The 23,544-nt window shown below is 37.2% G+C and overlaps 1 protein-coding gene across 2 annotated transcripts in view; it reads right to left on the reverse strand.

Annotated features, from left to right (window-relative positions):
• map3k22 (mitogen-activated protein kinase kinase kinase 22) overlaps window positions 1–23,544 on the reverse strand; it is a 55,560-nt gene that overhangs the window by 12,792 nt on the left and 19,224 nt on the right. For both annotated transcript variants that reach the window (XM_028434512.1, XM_028434513.1), the window contains 8 exons: window positions 16,909–17,018; window positions 15,504–15,541; window positions 10,693–10,792; window positions 9,544–9,660; window positions 9,128–9,242; window positions 4,740–4,873; window positions 3,572–3,645; window positions 1,099–1,160 (listed from right to left, as the gene is read on the reverse strand). In XM_028434512.1, the coding sequence (XP_028290313.1) occupies window positions 1,099–1,160; window positions 3,572–3,645; window positions 4,740–4,873; window positions 9,128–9,242; window positions 9,544–9,660; window positions 10,693–10,792; window positions 15,504–15,541; window positions 16,909–17,018 (750 nt within the window). The remainder of the gene's footprint in view (window positions 1–1,098; window positions 1,161–3,571; window positions 3,646–4,739; window positions 4,874–9,127; window positions 9,243–9,543; window positions 9,661–10,692; window positions 10,793–15,503; window positions 15,542–16,908; window positions 17,019–23,544) is intronic.

The raw sequence follows: 23,544 nt of genomic DNA on the forward strand, positions 1-23,544 counted from the left end.
CACCAGGAAGGGTCACATGACTTTTACATCTGGGAGAGGCGTGCACATGTGCAAACATATCTCTCAATAGTTGCCTATTCAACTATGTCCCTACAGCTCAAAATGAGCACTTTCTTTTTAATTTAGCGTGTAGGGATGCACAAGAGAAGAAGAAATGTGCAGATTGAGAGAATTCCTCCTTTAGCTAATATTTAGTGAGAAGTGATATGTTATGATATGATATGAGGATTTAAATGTTCTCCTGCACTACTCATCAATGCACTACTGCACTATTATCTTATTATTATTATATTTTATTATTATTTTTTATTTTATTTTTATACTATTATTATTATTATTATTATTATTATTATTATCTTGTTATTTTATTTAGTTTTGCACATTCTAGTCTGACTACTGTTTATATTTATGTTTATATTTATTATTATTTTTTCTAGTTGATTGTTATTATTTAATGTTTACACTATTAGAGAGAGCACAGTTTACCAAGTCAAATTCCTCGTGTGTATAACATACATTCTTGGTCAATAAAGTTGATTCTGATTCTGATTCTGATCTGTCATGATGTTGCTTACTAAAGAAAGAAAACAGACAAGGACTACACAATTACAGAAAACAAAAAAAAACGTCGTGTTTTTCAACCTTGGAGTTGCCTGAAATGTCTAAAAGTAAATAAATAAATGAATAAAACCTTAAGTTAAAAAAGAATGCTTAAAATTGTTTGTTTTTTTTTTTACATCTTTTGAAATATTATTATTATTATCAAATTAACACATCACACACAACTGTTTTCTAAACTTAAACTTTCTCAAATAAAAATATCTGACTTTGTCACTTTGTGCACTAATCCTGGTCTACTCTGTATTTGTAAAACACATTAATAAACATGCATTCAAAGGACAGTTGAATATTAAAAAGTACAACCAGGGTTTTAACTTTAAAATATTAGAAATCTCCACAAAAACTTATTATTATTCCATTCAAACAACACGTAAAATTCCATAATTAATCTTTCTCTGCTCCTCGTGTGTACGCATGTGTGCCTAATTATGATTTTTTTAGTGCTGGCGTGACTGAAGGTGATTTGGCCTCTCTTACCTTTGTATTCATAATTGAGGTTCAGGTAATTATTGTCACGATTGTTCTGTGAAAAAGGAGGACTGAAATGACAAGAGAAGAGGAAGAAAAAAGTTTACATTTTCAGTCAATGCATCGTCTTATCACCAAACACAGTCTGGCTGCAGCTGCAAGCCTCAAGTGTTAGAACGGGTTCTGCTGTGAAGCGACGCAAAATGACTTTTGCGTTCACGCAGCTTTTCACTCACTGACAATGAATGTTAAACCACAGAGTATTACACTGGAAAAAGATAAATAACAGGAGCACATCCAGCTTTACCACTGCCTAAGTCAGACATAGGCAACTGGTGGCCCGGGGGCCATGTGCGGCACACAAAGAAGAAAAAGCAGGAAATGAAAAATAAATACACAAAACAGGAAAAATACACAAAATTACTCCAAAAAACATACACAATTTAGAAAAAACTAAAAGAAAACAAAAAATAAAAATGTAACTCAAAAACACATTCAACGACAAATATAAAAGTGTTATAAAAGTGGCCGATCCCTGCTTTAGGTTATGGGAGGGGTGTTTCAGTAGAGGTGAACCAGTAGTGGAAGTCAGTGTATTTAATCAAATATTGTATGCGTACATGCAATACACCCCCGGCCTCTCTCATTGGCCAGCACTGTCCAAGCATTCAAACCGTGACGTCTCTGCTGACCGCAGGGCGGCGCGGGGCCAACAGACCCTGGATAAGGGGCAATGCATGCCCGTCTGCAGGGAAAAGTTCCATGCACTTGTTTCCTGCCATTGTTCTGCAGCCTGGAGTCCAGATAAGCCTCGTGCAGGTAGCGCCGTTTCCGTCTTACTCTCTCTAAATCTCTCCCCCCCTCCCTCAGCCTCACTTCTGCTCACTTTTATTCTCCCTTTGATTCCAATTTCATTCCTTTTTCACATATCCCACTCTTATGATAACAGGAATCCAGGCGTCCAGATAAAAGTTTAGTCGCCATGGAAACAGCAAAGTGACCTGAATCCTTTTCAACGCAAGCAGCGGGGAGAGGTCAGAGAGCGACTCCGGCCTCTAATATCGACTGACTTCACTTTCACACACACACACCAGAATCATCATTTACTCATACCAGGGGGAAATTACTTATGTCACAGAGGCTTGAGAAATATTGCAAATGAAAAGAAAGAAAGAAAGAAAGAAAGAAAGAAAGAAAGAAAGAAAGAAAGAAAGAAAGAAAGAAAGAAAGAAAGAAAGAAAGAAAAAGAAAGAAAGAAAGAAAGAAAGAAAGAAAGAGAACATAATTAAGTAAAAGACTAATTATATAAGGATTAAATACAAGTGCACATTACTGTAGAAAAAAATAAATAATAAGATAAAAAAAAAAAAATAAAAAAAATAATAATAATAATAATAATAATAATAATAATAATAATAATAATATACAAATATAATACAGATATATACAAGACAACATACAATAATTCAGGGTTGGGGTCAATTACATTTTTTCATTACAATTAACATCTTCAATTATCCATGTTCAATTACAACTCAATTACGATTACGCTGAGCGACATTTTTTCTAATTACATTTGAAATTACAATTGTTTTATACCCTGAAAGTCATTTAAAATTCCATTCCCATTTCCTAAAGACACAATTAATCACAATTATGGAACCTTTAATAAATAACCCTATAAAATGTAATTAATATTTTTGGTGTGTGGTGTGAGCTTTTTTTCTATCACTATACCCCTAAATTTAAAAAAAGAAAAATGTAAATGATACAATGATCCTTAATAAGAAAACTGACAGGTAAACTTGATATTTAACATATTTTAATAATTATTAACCACACATGTGTAAGCCATAAAGCACGGTTACCCAGTTTTCCGTTGAATTAAATTGTAATTGAAATTTTTTCCAATTACGATTACTATCATAATGACGTTCTAATTGTAATTAAATACCAATTACAGAATTACAATTACAATTGCAAAGTAATTCATCTGAACTCAAATACATTTCAGTTATGATTACAACAGCAATATATTTTTCCAATTTACAATTACTATCATAATGACGTCATAACTGTAATTAAATACCAATTACGGGATTACAATCATAATTGGCCCCACCCCTGATGCAAGTACACACATACACCTACATTTTCATGCACATGTGCATACGTAGCCGCACTCAGACACTCACAGCAGCACACAAAAGCAAATCAAAGGGACGGTTCCCATCCACAGCAGGACGCAGCACATCCTCATATCCTTGCCCAGCAGTACAATCTTAAAACATGCTACGTATAACTTCATCCAGACAGGAGTCATAAATCACATGGTGCATGATTACTTTCCTTCATAGCTGTAACTCAAATAGGGAAAAATGCATTTGCTTTCCAATCAACACACACACACACAGACACAACAAACAAAACAAGCTGTGCACACTCGTCTGTTATCACACAACAGCAGATATATTAGACTCACCTGTCCAGTGCTTGATCTATTGATTGACAACTGCTTGACAGCGAGTTCTCTGCACTCCCAAAGGGGTCCAGCATCTGAAGCATATCATAACACAGAGGGATTGAGAGTTAGAGCTATGTGGAGGAGGAGATACTGTACAGTGGTGTAAACCAGTGTGTGTGTCCCCCCCAAACTCTAGTTTTATTTACATGTTGTTAACATGTTGGCCGCTGAAATCTCCTACAGCTTAAAAATGTCAACCTGTACCTTTAACGCACACTAAATATCAATTATGTGCCTTACAATTATTGTATATCAGAGAATATATTGACCTCAATTTTTAGTAATGTGCAAAAGATGTTAGTAACAATTTAGTAGGATATTAAGGCCACAATATTGTTTACTCCTCTAATGCTGTTTATTGTCAACGGGTGGAGAAGATGTTGGATGAGCATGTACAGTGTCTGAAATAGGCTTAAAAATGACTCAGCATGTTGGAAATAGAGTCATCAATGTTTCCAAGTAGCCCCTGCAATGTGTTCAAGTACCTCTAGGAGTACACGTGTAGACAAAAACTCAAACAGTCAAAGCAGCTCAAGTGTGGTTTGTGTTTCACTTATAGACAATGTTTGCTTTTTAAATCTGCACGCATTTTTTTTTTTTTTATCATCTGTGAAAAATATAAAAAAGATAATAAGCTACTTTAGTTTTAGGGAAAATATACAAAAATATTGTGTAGAAATAAAGTACTCCCCATGTTATTTTCTATCAAATCCATTCAAACCTGAGTCATAATTTGCTCCTCCGGACTGAAATAAAAAAATCTATATAAAAATGTAAACGATCATATATCTAGTTATTATTACATATTAATAAACCCTCCTAATTGGTTTATGTATTCAACTAAAGAACAGGATATTTATTAATAAAAAGTAGAAAATACATCCCTATTTATTGCCAAACCCTGGTCAGATTACTATTGCGATCAGATCTTCAGGTCCATCGATCCCTTTCTTATGAACAAATAAACTAGAAAATATGAAGCAAAGATAATCTTCTATCACTGAAGAATCCAAAATAAACAAAGTACCATCTACAGACGACTGTCACATTTTAGAAATATCAAGAATTTAGTTCAGAGGATGTTAAAGCAATGTTGTTTTTTTTCCCCGAGGGATCTGCGTCTTACACTCTGGTCTGGGGCTTCTGGGATAAACTCTCCTTCACTGTGGATGCTGGTGTAGGAACCCTGACGTGCGATCTGCTGCTGCTCCTCAGGGACGCTACCTGGAGGCGGTGACGTTCGGCCAGTATGCAGAGAACCTGGAAAAACCACATCCATGAGAAAAAGCAGATTTATTCATGAACTCAGTAAAAGGAATATATAGCAGGGTTGGGGTCAATTATAATTGTATTAGCATAATTGATAATTAATTACAATTATGAGATAATTATAATTGTATTCGCAACTGAAAAATATTTTCGCTGTTGTAATCATAAAATTTAATTGTAATTGAGTTCAGATAATTGACTTTGCAATTGTAATTTGCATGGAAATTAATTTACACATCATTAAAAGTAAAACGGTGGCCATTTTTTTATGACTTACACATAGGCATACGTAGTCACCAATTACTAAGATTTGTTTCATATCAAGTTTACCTGTCAATTCCCTAAGGACCATATTACTGTTAAAAAATAAATAAATAAATAAATATTAATATCAATATTTTCATGGATAAAGAAGCCTAACAAGGTAATCAAGAAATTAAATTTTTTAAATATTTTTCTTTGTGTATTTTACACAAGTTGAAGGTTAAGTTTTATTGGGTTATTTATTAAAAGCTCAGTAACTGAACTTTAGTAATTGAGAATGTCATTGACTTTCAGGGGAAAAGTAATAATTGTCATTTTAATTGTAATTGGAAAAGATGCTGGTCAAAGTAATCATACTTGAGTTGTAATTGAACATGGATAATTGAAGACGTAATTGTTAATTTGAAAATGTAATTGACCCCAACCCTGATGTATAGGAGTATATGTGTAATGAAAGTAGCGCTATAAAAACAGAAAAAAAAAATCCTCATTTAAGTGAGAAACGAAAAGATGCTAATGAGAACAAAATGGGAGTCACACGGGAGTGTTATTCATGAGTACAAGTTTGATTGTGCCACGACTATGAGAGATGATTTACTACAGCGCACTGCCGCCACCTCTAACCTCAATTACTGTGACAAACGCTCGTCTGGCTGAGCAGCAGCAGCAGCAGAGTCAGGGCACTCGTCCTTGTCTCGGTAAGAGAGACACAGAAACTATTACCACGGAGCTGGCAGGAACGTTGAGAAAGTACACAGAGACGAGGAGGTAGAAAGACGTGTGAGAATGTTCAGCACATGGTCGCAGGAAAACACTCCCTTCGTTCACACACAGTTCATTTACTCTTTGCTTCATCCCTTCGATCAATCCTCTCCTCTCTCCTCGCCCTGATGATCTACGTCATGGAAGCGTCCCCATCTGGGCTCTACCACCCACTGTGACCACTGCACTGTCACCTCTCATCTGCCATGGGTGCCTCTCAGACTTTTCCCATCTCCTCACAGTCATGTTTGGCAGGCTCTGGTGAAACACTGACTGAGGGCGGACACTTCCACACGATTTACGCTCGGGCTCGTAATGACGACAGCACAGCGATGGTAAAATGTTGAATCAAAAATGTTAAAATTCTAATGTGACAGGAGTAATGGCTGCTGTGTGTTTTTTGACCCATCTGATAGAGAGGAGGTGAGACAACGCTCAGTATTTCACAGGGTATAAATAAACCATCATGCTGTGGTATGACAGCAAACCAGCCAGAGGCAATGAAAGCGTATAGATACTGTGGTAGTGAGGAAAGCAGAAGACTATTTAGGCTGTCCAAAAACACACAAAAAAACCCAGAAAATGTTGTTATATCTTAGAAAAAACCATGTTTGAAAAGAACCAGTGTTGATTTTGTTGACTAAAGATTTTTGTCAATAGTTTTAATCGACATAATTGTTTTTAAGTGAGAATAATGAGACTATGACTAATTAAAAAAACATGAACAAAAACTTTTTTTAATATTTACATTAACTAATAAAAACCAAACAATAATGTTCACATGAGATGAAATCCAATCATAACTAAGATTCTGTCTTGGAAAGTATCCAATCAAAACTACTCTTAATGCATGGAAGGTAAGACACGATTGTTTGTGTTTATAATAACATTAATAACATCCCATATCAGGTCAATAAATGAATTATATTTTAGTGGACTATGTCTGTAACTGGTTTAGTTGACTAAAATCTTAATATCATTTAATTGACTAAAACTAAACCATAATTGAAATAGTCCCGATGACTAAATTTTGACTAAAACTAAGTTGCATTTTAGTCCAAAGAAAAGACTATGACTTCATATATATGTAATTTTTTGTTAATTACATAAATCCATTGAATAGGCTTCATTCTGATATATCTGACTTTTATCCTTTATATTTATTATCATTATTAGGGATGTCCCGATACAACCTTTTCATTTTTCATATGATACTGATATTGCAGCCTTGCGTAACGGCCAATACTGATATTGATCCGATATCAGCATGAATCATACATACTTTTATTACTTTTTTTTCTTCTTTAATAAAAATAATAATTCCTTATTTTGTAGTGTGGAATGTTAGAAAAGGCTTGATCAAGTGATGTCACTCAAACAGAGAACAATAGTCAGCAATAGTAGATATGAGAAAAACTGACCCATTTATTATTAATTAATTGGCTACATACATTTTAAACTTCAACATAATATCTACAGTATTCTACAATTGATTAAAATAAATAAAAAGTGATATCGGACCGATATCTGACACCGATATCGGATCAGGACACCCCTAATTATTATTATTGTTATTATTATTATTATTATTATTATAATAGTGTTTCTGGTTTGTTTTTTATTCTTCACACCATCCACCAAGTTAAATTCCTTGTTTTTAAACTGTACTTGGTGAAAAAATACTTTTTCTGAATCTGATTCTGATTCTAAAACTAAATCGAAATGTTTGGTCACAATTGACAATGGCAAGAACTAGACAGTAGGGATGACGGATGCAGTCGGCTGTTTGGTATGAGGAGAGGAACTCATCCTTGCTTCGACCCAACATTTTTCTGCCTGCATTCACCTTCAATTCCCCCTAAAGCGTGTTCTCATGCTTCCCATTAACATTCCCACGCCATGGCTGGAGCAGTCGCACTGACGAGTTCTCTCTGACGGCCTCGCTCGGTGAATACAATCTTCCTAAATACTTCACGAGAACAGAGAAGCTGCTCACTGGTCTCAGGGTGCAACATTTGAGCCACAACAATATGTAGACTGCAACACCTCAGATGTTAAACACCTTTAGGTCACTTCTCCCACTGTACTACTGGATGGAGATGGAAACCATAACATTAAGTTCATTTCCAGTAATTAAAGGAGAAGAACAACATGTTGGGACGGAGGAGGAACATTAGTTGGTACTGGTTAAATTGCAGAAAAATAAAAGTTGTATAAAGAGCAGGTTATTTACTGGGCTATCAGTTGAACTGGTGATCATCCTAATTGGTGACTTGTGGTCAGAGTTGGGGTCAATTACATTTTTTAAATTACAAAAATGTATTACATCTTCAATTATTGTCCATGTTTACTTACAACTCAAACATGATTACAATAACACCAAAAAACATGACCTTCCTCTTGTGTTAGCTTTCTATTAGCATCTCTTATGATATCAGGTCAGTTTTGACCCATGTCTTAAATCAGCTGTAAAAATTTGTTTATTAACCAATTGGTTTTTAAAACCTTTGGTTACCTTGTTAGGCTTCTTTAGCCATGAAAATATGGGTAATCATTTTTTCTGTCAGTATACCCCTCAATATATCTTAATAATTGTTAACTACGCATGTTTAACACGGTCCCCAAGGTTTGCATTTAATTACATTGTAAATTTCCATGCCAATTGCAATTACAAAGTCATTTACCTGACCTCAATTACAATCCAATTACAGTTACAACAGCAACATATTTTTACAATTACAATTACAATTATGTCAGAAATAATTGTTTATCAATTATACTACCGGTAATACAATTATAATTGCCCTAACCATGCTAATGGTTGCAGATGCAGTGGTCACATTCAGCTGGTTAAGGCCGTAGACAACATGTTGACCTGTTAAACTGGATCAACAACTACTGCAAGTTAAACCAATGTTTAGCATTGGTCCAAATAATGATAGCGATGACCATCGATACAGGCCATCAGTCAGCATGTCAGGTCTTCCAGACACCAGAAAAACTACTTTCCACTTTAATTGTTCAACTGAAGAAAAAGAGAGAACAAGTTCTCTCTTTTTCAGGTACCTACTACCTAGATGACATTATTGAGCATGAGCTTTCACTTCCCTTAGACATAAGCTCCTTCAAACCACTTCCTGAAGCATCTGTAAAGTTTCTGATTGGTGTGAAAGTAAGTGAGCAAACATGTGACCTAACATGTGCTTCTTGCAGGTTTACCTGTCGAGTGTTTGCGCACGCGCTCTGAACCCTTGAGCAAAGAGCCCTTCAAATCTCCCAGTGACCGTGATGACCTCATCTCGCTCTGCTTGTCTCTGCTGTTCACCTGGAGATACTGCAAAAAGAACGCACACAGGAAGCTCAGGGTCGGGAGAGGAAACAAGAACAGCGTTACGTCATTGTCCAGTTACATCACCCCCACTGATAGAGGAAGTTGGTTTTCTTACTAATTCTAGCCGATGGTAGCTGCCGGTGACCTAATTCAAATGTCACATACATGACCTCACACAGGTCTGCTCTCACTCACCCAGTGTCAGTAAATGACTGACTTTAAGATGACCATTATCACAGTTGCTATGGTTACAGTTTACACCACACCACAACCCAATGAAGTACAGATCCTAATGGGGCCTCACATGGTTGTTTTTGGGCGTCTTTAGCAGGATCCTGAGGAGCCCGTTGGCCCCAGAATTGCAGCTCATGTTCAGCACAGCCTGATCCAGATCCTCCTGGGTTTTCAGAGGCAGCAGCAGCTAAAAGAACAAGAAAACAAGCAGCACATGACCATTCGTACCCCATTGTTCTGTGACGTCGGCATGTACATGCAACAGCACGTGCATATAAAGGGTATATAGTTAAATGTAGGAACGAAAGGATGTTGCCATACTAAGATTACATCTCATCATCACACACAGATCAGTAAATAATCTGATTAAGTGTACATGTATTAAAATTGATGTTTGTTTCTTTGAAAATTGGAACAATAAAGGCTTTCTTAGCACGCTGACCAAGACTTTGAATCAAAATGTTGGCCTTTAAGAGGAAAAATGTTTAAATATTTGGGAAAAATGAATGTGGCTATGAAGCCATTTAAAAGTGAAGTCGATAAATAATTTAAAAAGCAGTTAAACTGCATTCAAGTTTTATATCTGTGTACTTGTAACGTTCCAATTTTTACCATACATGCCAAACCAAATCTGTATGATTCAAAGGTGATTAAAAAAATGTAGTTTAATCTTTCTATCTCAAGCTGTTTTTTAACTCATAATGCACTCACTGCTGATGCATTGTAGTATACATTATTAAAAGAAGAAACAGAAATGATGAGTTGCTAAATATACTACAAAATAATATTGACTCAAAAGATAGAAAAGGGGGTCGACAGACTTATTGCATTAGTAATTACAATATAATACTGTAATTCCTGTCCAACATTTAAAGGAGAAGATTTACATGTTGTCTGTGACTATTTTAATTTCATAGTTTTGTTATAAATCAGGGTCTTTTCCCAAGAGTGAAATGAAAAATTGCTTATAAAATCTCAGCCTTATTGAATGTACTTTATAAAACAGCAGTTTCAATGTAATATTAGTTCATGGGGGAAAAAAACTTTCCATAATAACTCATAGGAATCAACAGTCAACTTTTATCAATCTGTTTTACGTTTATATTATTTGCTATTTAAGTTTTCCTAGGGCCATATTTGATTTGTGCACTATGTTTGACACATGCTTAAAAACGTATGTTGTCGATTGTCCTAAACCACTGCATCTCCATCTTCTGACCTCTTTCTCCATAAAGAACATGTCCATCTGCTGGCCAAAGGCTTCAGTCACTTTCTGCAGCAGCTCCTTGATCTTCAGCGGCCTTTGAAAAGGAATGATACTAAAAAAGCAGAGAGAGCAACACAGTTAGAGGCATGACTGATACAATAAAGCAGGACCAAGTAGAGGATAGGGTGATTTATGGAGAGAGAATCATAAATATTGTCCTTCACTGACTTTTTTTTGTTTGCATAAAACGATGCAAAAAAAAAAAAAGGCTTTTCAGGCCTGTTTCAACAGTGTTTCTATGGCAACGAGAAGGGAAAAAAATTGGACAGGTCAAGCTGGGTCAAGGAGAGGAGTGAACCAAGTAGCCACAGGACATTAATCAATGCAATGAAAACAAACGGCACAAGGATAAAGCCCGACGATGCACGTTGGGATGTATGTGCTCATCTAACTACTGCATGTCTACGTGTACGAGCCAGTGTGTGCACTGGGTCCGTACGTCCCAGTACATGCTTATCAGCCAGTTTTGCAGTGAGTGTATACATGGATTCATGTGTGTTTTCAAAACTCTGCATGCATGACTGTGCTTCCCAATCAGTGTGTGCATCGGCCACTGTTTCAACACCAGCGGGCCTCTCTACTAAGCCAGCACAAAGGCAGATGGGAAACTTCCTGAGAGGAAAGGGGGGGTGGAGGGAGGGAGGGGGACCTGGAGCGGCAGCAAAAGCAGCAGGATGTGTGTCTTTCCCTCGTCTTTTAAAGAGTGACAGAGTGAAAGATACAGGGGGGGGGGAGATATTTACAGACTGTGAGAGGGAAAATAAAGACGACAGCCTGAGAAAATAAAGCAGAACAGAAAAGAAGATTCTCTCTGGCATTTTTCTTTTTTACTGGTTTATCTATCGGTACTTAACTCTACGCTTTTGAAAAATTCATGGCCAATTATCTCTTTCTAGTATCCTGATAAAGGGACTTGTTTTTCATCCCATCACTTCCTCATCAGGAGCCAAAGCTCTGCCTATCTTAATGACTGCTCATTGGTTCCCTCAATTGAGGAGGGAATTCTGGGAACAGGGAGGCCTGCAGATCAGAGGCGAACAGCGGCACAACTAAACGCTCCACGTCTCTGTTTAGATTCAGCGATGATTTGTGTGATAAAGTGCTGGAGGGATGTGGAGGAGGGGTGAAACGGGGGTCTGAGGATGCTGCTCTCAAAGATATGACTTTCCTTCCTCTGCACAGGCATGTGGACACACAGTCAACAAAAAAAGAAAGAGAGAGAGAGATTTTCACAGTTAAATCCATGTTTTCACTCCACTGCAACTCATTCTTTGTCCCTTTGCTTTCAACTTGCGCGGACAAACTCCCAATCACATGCAGACGTATAAAAGTGATCTGGCTGTCTTCCGTTGAATCTCTGGCAGAAGACCCTGTGGCTGAGTCAAGCCAGGAGAAAACAGAGAGAAATGCTTGAGCTCTGTTTTCATGCACCAAAGCTGCGCTGCTTGCCAATGCAAAGAGAGACGGTCTAGTTTGATTCCATTGTGGGCAGACAACATGACTGTACCGACTCAGGGTGTCTGACGGCTTTGAGTGTGGAGGACACTCGTGAAAAAAAAAAAACGAAAAATCCTTGAGACCTGTGTTCAAATAAGTTTTTGTTTGGTTTGTCTTTTTCAAAAACTGCAAAAGATTAGTTTCATTATGTTTTTTTTTTCCTGTACATCTGTAAAAAAATTTTTTACATCTCTAATATTGAGGAGTTTCCGTTTTAAACAGGTCAGTATCTATTGAATGTGGCCAAAGGAAGAAATTTTGAAACTCCTGAGTTGAAGGTGATCCATAAGGTGCAGTACTATAACTACCCATTCCATGTACAGGCTGTGGCATAGGACTAGCACTGCTCTTTCTGGGATACTTCAAAGTGTTCCAAGGTGCCAAGATATACACTAACTAATAAACTATAAATTCCTGAGCATGTTCTTCTATGGGAAGATAATTAGGGAAGCAAACATCCCCGGACATGTCACTCATTTTGCTTCAAGAGCCAAATAATGACCATATTTCTCATGATTTTGATCCCCTGCAAAAAGTGAATGATGTGCAAAGTCGACAATAATATGAAGTGAAACTTTATACAAAAATAGAAGAAATATGATTACAATTTTGGGTGTGATTGACATCTGTTCGTTTGTTAATGTTGCCTAATAATAAACCACACGTTTTACAGTGAAAAATTGCATGTAAATGCATGATATTGTCTCAAAATATGTCAGTGAGGAGTTAGTTTTTGTCCTGTAAGTGTGCCCATTACGGAAGGTGAACTCTGTTATATTACATAATATTTTGCACAAGAATTGAAATTTTTTTGCCCATCTGTTTACCGCAAAAAAGTTGTGCATACATTTTTTAATATACAAAAAATCCAGAGCCCCTTTAACTGACCTAATAATAACTATAAGGAATGCATAGTGGGTCAAATTTGGCCTCAGGACTTATATATATACTATAATGTTCTAAACTGGGAATCTGGTTTGACCAGAATCTGTAATTTTCTAAATGGAGGAGGCTCTACACTGACCTCCTCCCAAATTCCCAACACAAGGAAATGTAACCAACATGACAACAAGAACAGCAAAAATAAAAGCCGTTAATCAACAATAAATTTGGGAAAAAAATAAATATAAAGACAAAAATCAGCTGCCTATGAACTCATGCATCATGTATTCCATGGTGAGCAGCGCAATAAGAAAAGGAAGAATTATTTCCTAACATTCCCCACTGCATGTGAGAGAGGTGCAGAGTGAGAAGAAGGGAAAAAGACTGTGAGATGGAGAAGCCCAGGGAGACAGGAACATGAAAAAGCCTCATATTTTCCTCAGCGGTCGCCAATTAGGGTTGTGAGAAAAGTGGTGAGGCCCAGTGTGAAGTCTCATTCTGCTAGAGGAGAGCACAGCTTCCATTCTCTGAGTCAGTCCGAGGCTTTCTGATCACGACCAAAGCCTATCCCCATGGTTTCTATTCAGATGAATCAGGGCAATCATTCTAATGGGATTGGATCTTTTTTTTTTATTGTGATGTCTTTCACAATAACACACAACACACAATATTTGTCATTCTCCTCCTAAAAAAAGCCGCTGGGATATGTGTGATTTGGTGTTCCCAAATGTGCCATTTGGCACCACGGACACTCAATTTGGTAAAACAGCTATAGCTTTTGTATGGTTTGGCGTACATTCATTGAACTCTATTGAAAGGTCACACTCAGGGGCTTATTACTGTGCAATCCAATTCATCATCAGTAGCACAGTACCATATAATCAGTGAAGAAAATGGAAATTGTGTGCACTTTTCTGTTTTTACAGCTAAAAAGAAATAAAACAAGAGGTCAACTAAAGTGATTTGTTGGTTAAAAAAAAAAAAACAATGTTTATATAAAAAAATAAATTTTTTTCAGTGTATGTCACTTTTTAAGAGGTAAAGTGATCTGCGAGGCAGTGTTTGGACAAAGTTTGCACATACAGGGCTCTGAATAAGGTTGGGCACCGAGAACCGGTTTCAAATAGGGACCGGTTCCTAACGTCAAGTTACGGAACGTTACAAAGATGTTTGAATTTCGATTATTTTTTCCGGTTCCTAAATGCCTGCACTAGTTTGTTTCCGCGGTTTGTATTACTCTGCCCGGCTTGCTCTGTTTGTTTACGCAGGGTTTGTACAAAGGTGCGTTCACAGCGAACACGCCTGTAGCGACTGCAGTCACTTCAATCGCCCGTGATGAGTCGCTTGAACATAATGGTCACTCCATCACTTTATCGCTCCAGTGACGTGATGACCAGGGAACTGTGCGTGCGTGTGTGTCAACTTACAGGGTTACTAAAGGATGAGTTAATGCAGAATGAAGGCTTATTCAAGAAGTTTACCAAATTTTACCTCCGCTGCAGCCGTCACTGTAGCGGCGGGGAGGGGCTACAGCCTCGGCTCTACAGACAGTGACGGCCGGGGGATTTGTCGCTTGAAGTCGCTTTAGGTCGCGCAGGACCTAGTCGCCAGAATAATAATAATCTTCCTCAACAAGAACTGTTGATTGATTTGTCACAATGACTGGGTTTGAGTTTGTTTTATTTTGTTTCACATCTACCTGGGCTGCAGCTCTTTGTTTTTTAAACTGCTGCCAACTTGTTTGTAGTGTTATTTCAGCAAGTTTCAGTTTTACCGTTACAGTTGGGGACCCTTGTAATTGAATACCCTAGTATTCAACCAAACTCAACTGTATCAACTAAGTGAATTATTAAAAATGGCCTGTGTAAAGGCTTTTTCAAATGAAAAAATTATCCTGTGAAATCTGTGACCTGTTGACCTGCACAACTCAAAGAATCGGAATCGAGAATCAGTTAGAACATGAATCAAAATTGAGAATCGGAATCGTTAAAATACAAACGATGCCCAACCCTAGCTCTGAATCTCCAAAGTAAGCAGTGTGTGGCTATATAAAGATGGCTGCTGGGTGAAGATGTACGGGAAAGTACATGAAGGCAGAAGATGGTTAATTTAATATGGACAATGAACCATAGCACTCTCCTCTGCCTTCTGTTTTTTTCTACTCTCCAACAGCATCGTAGAAAGCTAAAACACACGGTTCCTCGGCTGAATGTCAAAAGGAAGACCGTTCCCTCGCTTTCTGCTGGTCTGGCATGTAACTGTGATTTCCTCCTCTAGACACAAAATCCCAGGCTTGGCAAAGCATAACAAAAAAAAGATCCATAGCACAGAGATCGAGGCTTGGACAGACAAGTAGAAAAAACAATACGGAGGATCCAACATACCGTTTTTCTCTCTCATGCTCCAGCTTGACTCTTAAATCCTGTTGAGAAGGAAAAACAACAACAGAGGAGACTTATGGAAGTGGAAAGTTAAAGTGATCGACGGTTGTAAGCGGGATTTAAGTTTCCGATATAAATGATAACACAAAGCTCGACAAGGATTTTAAGTGACACAAAGCATTAGAGTGATACATGCTTTTTATTACTGATGCTGTGTTTTTTTCCCCCTAGTGCACAAAGACAGAGTTATTCTTCAGCTCGTCTCCAAGGATGGGATGACAGAATCTATGTTTTCTATTCATAGTCATTAACCAAAAGGAGCAGGAATCCAGAGGAGCCTTGAAGTCTGCGTGAGGTCACGGTGATAAACTAACACTGCCATCATATCAGCGCAGGAGATTGGCTGAAAATATAAGAGGTTTTACCCCGAACCACTGGAGGAAAGCAAGCAGCGCTGTGAGCGGAAACTATCTGCTCCTCACTGTTTGTTTATGTCCCCCCATCATAAACACTGCTGTTTTAAGAGGATTTGCCAATTATCATTCCACAGTCTGCCAACAAATTCACAGGAAAGTGACTTCTGAGAGAGGGACAAGGTGATTAAAAACAACTAAATCCCTGAAACACAAAACTTTCCCTGAAGGAGGACGATAAGTCGTCAAAACTGTGTCAGTTTGCTTTTTACAGGCAGCTCTGCCATCACCATTTAATAGAAAACATGTGGAAAAGGGGCAGTGAAGCATTGTTGTCGAGGGATTAGAGAGGTGCTTTCCTGGGACTGAACTTCTTTAACATAAATCTACTGTTTTGATCCACTAAACCAGCATGTAGTCTGACTGTTTGTATGGCTCTTTGCATAATGACACAATTTATGAAGCTATAGCTACTTCATGATATCAAAATCTTGTCAATAAACTTGATGATATACAGACATTCTTGTAATTTATCTCCAAAAAAATCCAAACTTATCAAATATAATTGAATTCTAATTTAGCACACCAGGTTTGCTCACCATTAAATACAATTATTAACTGTAAATTAAGTTTGTATTTTCGTTCTTTCCCCGCATTCTAATCAGGTTTAATAAAAACCTCATCAATCGACCTTCTTTATTATATTTCGGGCTTTATTGCGCAAAATTGAAATTACATTTGAGTAATAAAGACTCTCAGTGTGAGAGGTGGCTATAAAAGTTTATAATTTGCCTCAATAGGAGCAGTGGCGGCATGAATTAATTTAATATAGTCACAGTTCATTTCAGTCGTAAAAGGGTTTTTGAGGGCAGAAAAATCCTATTGTATTGCATTGAACTGTCATATCAACACAATTAACTCCTCTTTAGTCAAGTCTGCTTAGTTTTTTGTCACTTCTAATCGAATGCTGCTTAAATGTGTACTTGAGTACGTACCTGTTTGTAGAGTAACGTCCTGTTCTTGGGCTTGTGGCTGTTGTGTTGGGTGTAGCAGCGGCCCAAAGCTGCAAGGTCCTTCATGATGGAGTGAAGAGCCTCTTCTTCATCTGGAGACACAAATATCAGACCAGAAAGACAATTCTAGGTCAAATTTGCTGATGCAAAATGCCACACAGGCACATTTATTAAAAAAACAGCTGCACAATATGTGCCACTTTTGGCTTTTTCTCCTAGAAGGGACAGCAAGTGTGAGTGAGTTCTGTAGAGTGGCTTGTTTAGGGGAAGGTCTGGGTTAGGATATGCTCAGGAATCCATCTAACTGATTTTCATGCTGTTCTGAGAAGTTGTAAAAGCAGCGACTCCGAAAACGAGTATTTTAATACAAAATAAGCTATAACTTAAAAATATTTTGATATAGGCGATATTGTAATTTTCTGTATCACCGAAATGAAAAACTTGATATATCTTGAATCTCGATATATTGCCCAGGCCTAAGTCAGCTACTATATTGTATAGTTTAGTCTAATACTGCTTTTTTAGGAGCTTACAACAATTATTTCAACACTTTTTCTAAATGACCTAGATCAAATTTAACAGGATAAATTTGATGAGAAAATTCACAAGACTAAATTCTAAGGATATGAGATGATCAAATTTACTAATTGAAAAATTACAAAAAATTCAAATAAAATTGAGATAGATACTGTATATCAAAAATATTACCCTACTTATCTATGATTGTCTCTAAAGCTAAATCAACCAATTTCAAACTAAGGAGATTTGTATTAAAAAAATTCAGGTTGCTAATTAGAACACAGAAATCAGTCCCAACAGTCGCATTATGCATACATGATTTCTGATTTGTAAATGCACAACAGTGATTAACAATGCAAGACATGTTTCCACTCTGCATGAGCACCGGTCACTGAGGCCAGTCGCCTGCAGCACTTTTTATATTCACTCAAATATTTCATCCTGTATCAGTGGAGCTACTTTAACAACACATGGATAGCAAGAAGGTTCCAGAATAAAGACCAAGATTCTCCACAGCAGCTTCAATATGACAAAGTAACACCAGTAAGCACCAGTAAAGGCATGATGTTCATTAAGAAAATAAAGAGTAATTATCAATTTATTGATGACAAAAGACAATGTACTGATCATTTAATAATTTTAATAATTCATATTCTTAAGGTCTTAGTTCAAGGACATGAGAATACATATTGTATTTGTGTTGCATGCAAATAGTATTCAGCTAAATTTTGCTGGTGGTTTCTCATTTAAATATAATTTGCATACACTAAGCAAAGCTGCAAAAATAGTGCATATTAAAATATTCAAACAGTAATGAAGTGAAGGAAAACCAGTATGTGCTATTTATGCTGTATACTGATGTTGTTTCTTATACCTTCAGTCCTTTTTTTGTAGGTTAATAAGTTTTTAATGTTTTATTTCTTTACCTCATGTTCTGTTGTTTCCTTAATAAAAAACTAAAGTCCTACAGAGGTGTTTCCTCAGTTCTTGATATTGATTGCTTTAGACTTCGGACTGATTTGAATGCGTGGGATGGTGGTGCTGCTTTTATTTCATTATGCGTAGCACTTTGTGTTGCCTTTTTTTTTTTACATGAAATGTGCAAAATGAAACCTTGAAGACACCAGGTAAAAACCACTGCTCCCACCAGATAAAATGACGGCTTATATATGGAATATCTGAGTAAACTGAACCAAATGAGGATGTGTTTCTTTTTACGAGCCAATGACTAATTGTTATTTCCAAAGAAAACCAGTATTTCCAGTGTTTGTTGGACGTCTTTCTGCTCTTTTTGTGGGAATCTGCAGCTGTATTGGCAACTGCCGACTTCCACCTCTGGCCCAAATGGCTGAGGTCAGCGGAGCTCAGACAAACTGTGGTTAAACCGCACCGGGAGCTCAAGGAGCGTCTTGTTTGACAATCCCAATATAGCAGCAGGAGTGAAGTGTAGAGAAAAAAAGACACTGCACTCCCTTCTCTTCTAACATCCTAACTCATAGACTTGCTACATAATGAGTGATAAAAAAGCTCCACCCACGGAACATCAGCCCACTGCAAAATAAACACAGAGCGAATTGGGAGGGACTGTAAACTAACTATATATGAGTGTAATATGGAGATGGGCAGCATATAACACAGTAGAGGCCTGCACAATAAACATCAAGATGCTATGCTACAAGCAGCAAATGCTCTAGCAGTTTGGACAGGGTGCACGTTGCCTAAATAGACAATTGCTTTTGTGGCTGTGTGATCATCAGATCTGAGGGTCCACAATATCTACATTCACATGATATGAACATTACCACAGGAAAGGTAGAAGGGTTTTAAGTATTTTTGTTGTCGTTTTGTATATTCTTTCAGTGATTTTTGTAGTGATTGTGGGTGTTGTTAGAGTTATTATGTGTATATTTGTGTTTTTTCTTAAATATAGTTTTTTTTGTGCATAGTCATCATGTGCTGTATGTTTTTGAAGTCATTTTCTGTATATTTGTTTGTGTTTATGTTGTTGTTTTGTGTGTCTTTGGAGCCAATTTGTATATTGTTATTGTAATCTAATCCTAACCCTGTGTATTTTTGTTTGTTGTCTTGTATATTTTTCTGTCATTGTATGTATTTTTATTGTGGTTGAGTATATTTTTCTCACATTGTCGGTTTTCCAAGACATATTGTGGTTTCTATTGTGAGTCTGTGTTTGAGGAGTCATTTTTGTGTATTTATGTTGTTGTTTTGTGGATTTTTCTGTATTTCTGCAGTTTGTTTTTGGAGTACATTTTTGAGTCATTTAGTGTGTTTTCAATGTTATTTTGTGCCTTTACCGTGTCTGAAGTAGAATATTCATATACAGCATTAATGGATCATAACAGAGGATTCATTTCTAACGAAGCCACTTCTGTGCTTGCGGTAACACAGGAAATTACCTTTAGTGTCTTCCTCCATGAATGATTTTAAAGGCACAAGACGGAAATGATACCAACATCTGTAAACATCCGGCATACCTTGACAGGTCGAACTATGTCGTGTTACTTCCTGCTGTCATGTAGCAGTGACATGCGGTACACTCCCTGCTGGAACCTGTAAAACATGCCGTCTACACTAAAGGATGACTAACGACTGAAGCAGGCCTGTCCTTGCTGAGCAGAAAGGAAATGAATCACGGTTCTGAATACAGAAACTAACCAACTTATTCCACATCAGGAAACTAATGGACATGTGATTAGATCAAAGACCAACACAAGGGAGGAGATTTTCATCCATTACTGGACTGATTTGATACAAATAATGTTTTCTGGTTTTCTGTTGTTGTTTTTTTTTAACATGAAGATTTATATCAAGGGGAGTTTGCAGTGGGCAGCACGTTGCTGTAGTGGTTAGCACATCTCAGTTCAAGCCCTGGGGTGGACAATTGGGTCATTTCTGTTTGGAATTTGCATGTTCTTCCCATGAATCTCTAAAATGTGTGAGTTTTTATTTGTCAATTTGTGTTTGCTGGCACAATTACTAGAGTGTACCACCGCCTAGTGCCCGCTAGGGATAGGCGATATTGACTAAAATCACGATATTATCACGATAACGATAAAAACTACAATAAATAAAAGCTATAAATAAATAAATTAAAAATACATCAACACTAGACACATTAAAAAAGGCTAAATAGCTGCTGACTCAAAGAGTTCATGAGCTGATATTTTTATGGAATATATTGTATGCAATCTATTACTTTCCTCACTTGAAATTAAATTATTTTCTAAAGACAAAAAAAAAGCAAGAAAGAAAAAAGCACAAATAACTCCAATAGTGTTTTTACTGCTGATGAATCTTGTTTATTTCATATTTGACAGAGTTACATAAAGTTATGGTTAATAAATATCTCTGATATCATATAATTAAACCAGATCAAGCTGATGATTTAATCATTCAGTATATTTAGGTGTAATAATCACAATAGTTACATTAGTCTAATGGGACCAGCTTTGTCTGTGAACATGTGAAATATAATTTAAAATATTGTGTTTCACAAGTTGGGACGAATGAATAGTGACATTAGTATTTATGCTAACATTTATTTTACACAACGTGTGACATGTTTAGATTTTATCCTTTCATACAAGTGTTAAATCTGATCATAAACAAGTCGGTGGCTCTCTGTGGTTTGATGACAGCAAGACGTGTTCTTTTTACTTGGTTTGTTCCTTATAAGGAGTGGTTAGCATTAGCCCTTAGCCCAGTCTTTGTGTCAGTGGGTTAGCTTAGCATAGTTTGCTTTAGTTGAGTTTCCAGTTCATAATCGTTGGTACAGGTTCATCTCTGTCACCGTGTTTGTGGAACTTTGGGTGGATCTGACGGAGGAACTTGGACTGGTTCCCTTCGTTGGATGGTTGTCTGGTTTTAACCAAGAAGCCGTAAATTATGTATCACAGCATGGCCGCTTCAGGTAGCCGTAACGATCACACACACACTTGTGAGGGGGCGGTGGTGGTGCTCACCGTAGAGGCTCCGAGGCAGAGCTTCCATAAACAGCATTCTGCTCCAGAGAATAATAAGTCGTTGACAACAAACAGGGGCAGTTTTGTCCCGTGGAACAAGGATTTTAGGGGCATTCTTGGCTAAATTGAGGGACAAATGGCCCGTGGCCCTCACTAATTTCTGACATGGGAATTTATCGTTTATATCGTGTGATGACAAATTCTTACCAGTGAGAATATTTTTGACAATAAATCATAAATGATAAAATATTGCACATTCCTAGTGCCTGCCCTGCTGAGATCTAGAGATAGGCACCAGCAGACCCCTGTGACCCCGAACTGGAAAAAGCAGGTGGGAAGATGATTAAGTAAATATTGAGTGAGTCCCCCTTCACAGAAAGCTTTTACTTTTTAGTTTACAAATGATATGTCCTAAAATTCTAAACACATTAATACGAGAATAGTTGTTTTTTATCTTAAGCTATTGATAAAGGTCACCCTTATATGCACCCAAATGATTGTCTGATCCAAAGGTCACATTATCAACATTCATGAGCATTAAACACAGGAATGAACAAAGGGTTTTTTTGTTGTCGTTTTGTGCATTTTTCTTTAAGTTTGTGTGTCTGTGTTTTTTAGTGTGTTTTAAAAAGAAATGTGTGTATTTGTGTATGTTTTTGGAGTCATCTTGTGTCTTTTTGTTTTCATTTGATGTGTTTTTGTTGACATTGTTATCAATTGTTGACAATTCTGCTGTCACTTTGTTTTTAGACTCATAGTGTCCTTTTCACGTTTTGTATATTTCTTGAGTATTTGTCGTCGTCCTTTGTGTTTTGGGAGTAACTATCTGCGTTTAATTTTCCAGTTGTCCATGTCTGCCCAAACATATCTGCTGATTCTGATGTCTTGTGCAACTTTAAGAAACATTTCTATTTTTTTTATGTCATTTTTTTTTATTAGTGCAGTCTTTGTTAAGACAGATCCTGCTTCTGAATGCCAACTTAAGGCTGAATTACGAGTATCAAACTCAAAGCCAACTGCCAAATTTGTCCCACCAGAGCATTCAGTTTGGGCCAGTTTTACTCAAAGGAAAAAACGACAGGAAAATCATTAATCATTTGTCATCATAAAGTTCAGTCACTGATCTGTGACAGACTGCTTTATAACCAAGGAACAAGTCAGTAATCTATAGTTATTTGCATGTGTGGTTACATGTGGTTTAAACCAGGGCACAATAATATTTAAATTGAACGTTAAGAATTGCCAGGATTTTTTCTGCTGGGGCCACGTTGAGTGAAGTTTGACTTTATGCGGCCCCTAAACCAAAATGAAATTGACACCCATGAACTACAGGTAAACATTAGTACAAGTGATATTTAACTTTTTTTCACGGGTCAGCAAATATTCCTGCAGCAAACACAGCCTCTCTCCCTGGCGATGTGTTTTCAAGTTTTGACTCCACACTCACCAGAGCCCTCGCAGTCAAGGATACAAAATAAACAGAACGCAGCATGTGTGTATTTGTGTACCAATCTTCGTTGGTGCCTGTCCAGTCAGTAACTTATGGATAATAGCAGGCTAGAGTGTGATTGTGGGGGGCACTGTGAGTGTGAGAAATGCGTGGTGAGGCAGAAAATCTGGCTGCAGAGGAGCCTAAAAATGAAGATATTACATCACTGGTGCCTGCTCCGTGGCCGCCACCAAGCTGGGGGCAGCCAAGGTTAAACACCAGCTCAGTGAGTCACCTTACGAGCTGAAAGAGTGCAAAGAGTGAATTGTTTAGTGTTGTTCTGTTTGGTAGGATAAGTTAAGTTCCTGGTGGTCCCACAGTGTGTCTTTGGTAAAAAAGAAATGGCAAAGCTCAAGAAAAGGGGGAATTCCATGAAGCTAAGTAGAGGGAGCAACATTACACAATGTTAGCTGATTGCTGACAATTGCATCATTACTCTGTGCTTTTCCTTTTTATTCCAGGAAGTGCAAAGGGAGCAGTGGCTTTGCAGAAAACGTATTCTTCTAAGTCGCCTCTGAGTAACACGAAGTTACAGACAATGAGGCTGACACAAAGTTAACAGTGTTGGGACTTTCACTGCTGCAACTTGCAAACTAACCAAGGCGGTGAGTGTGTGTGTGTGTGTGT

Source organism: Gouania willdenowi, chromosome 20 (assembly GCF_900634775.1).
Source record: "Gouania willdenowi chromosome 20, fGouWil2.1, whole genome shotgun sequence".
Taxonomy (NCBI): Eukaryota; Metazoa; Chordata; class Actinopteri; order Blenniiformes; family Gobiesocidae; genus Gouania; species Gouania willdenowi.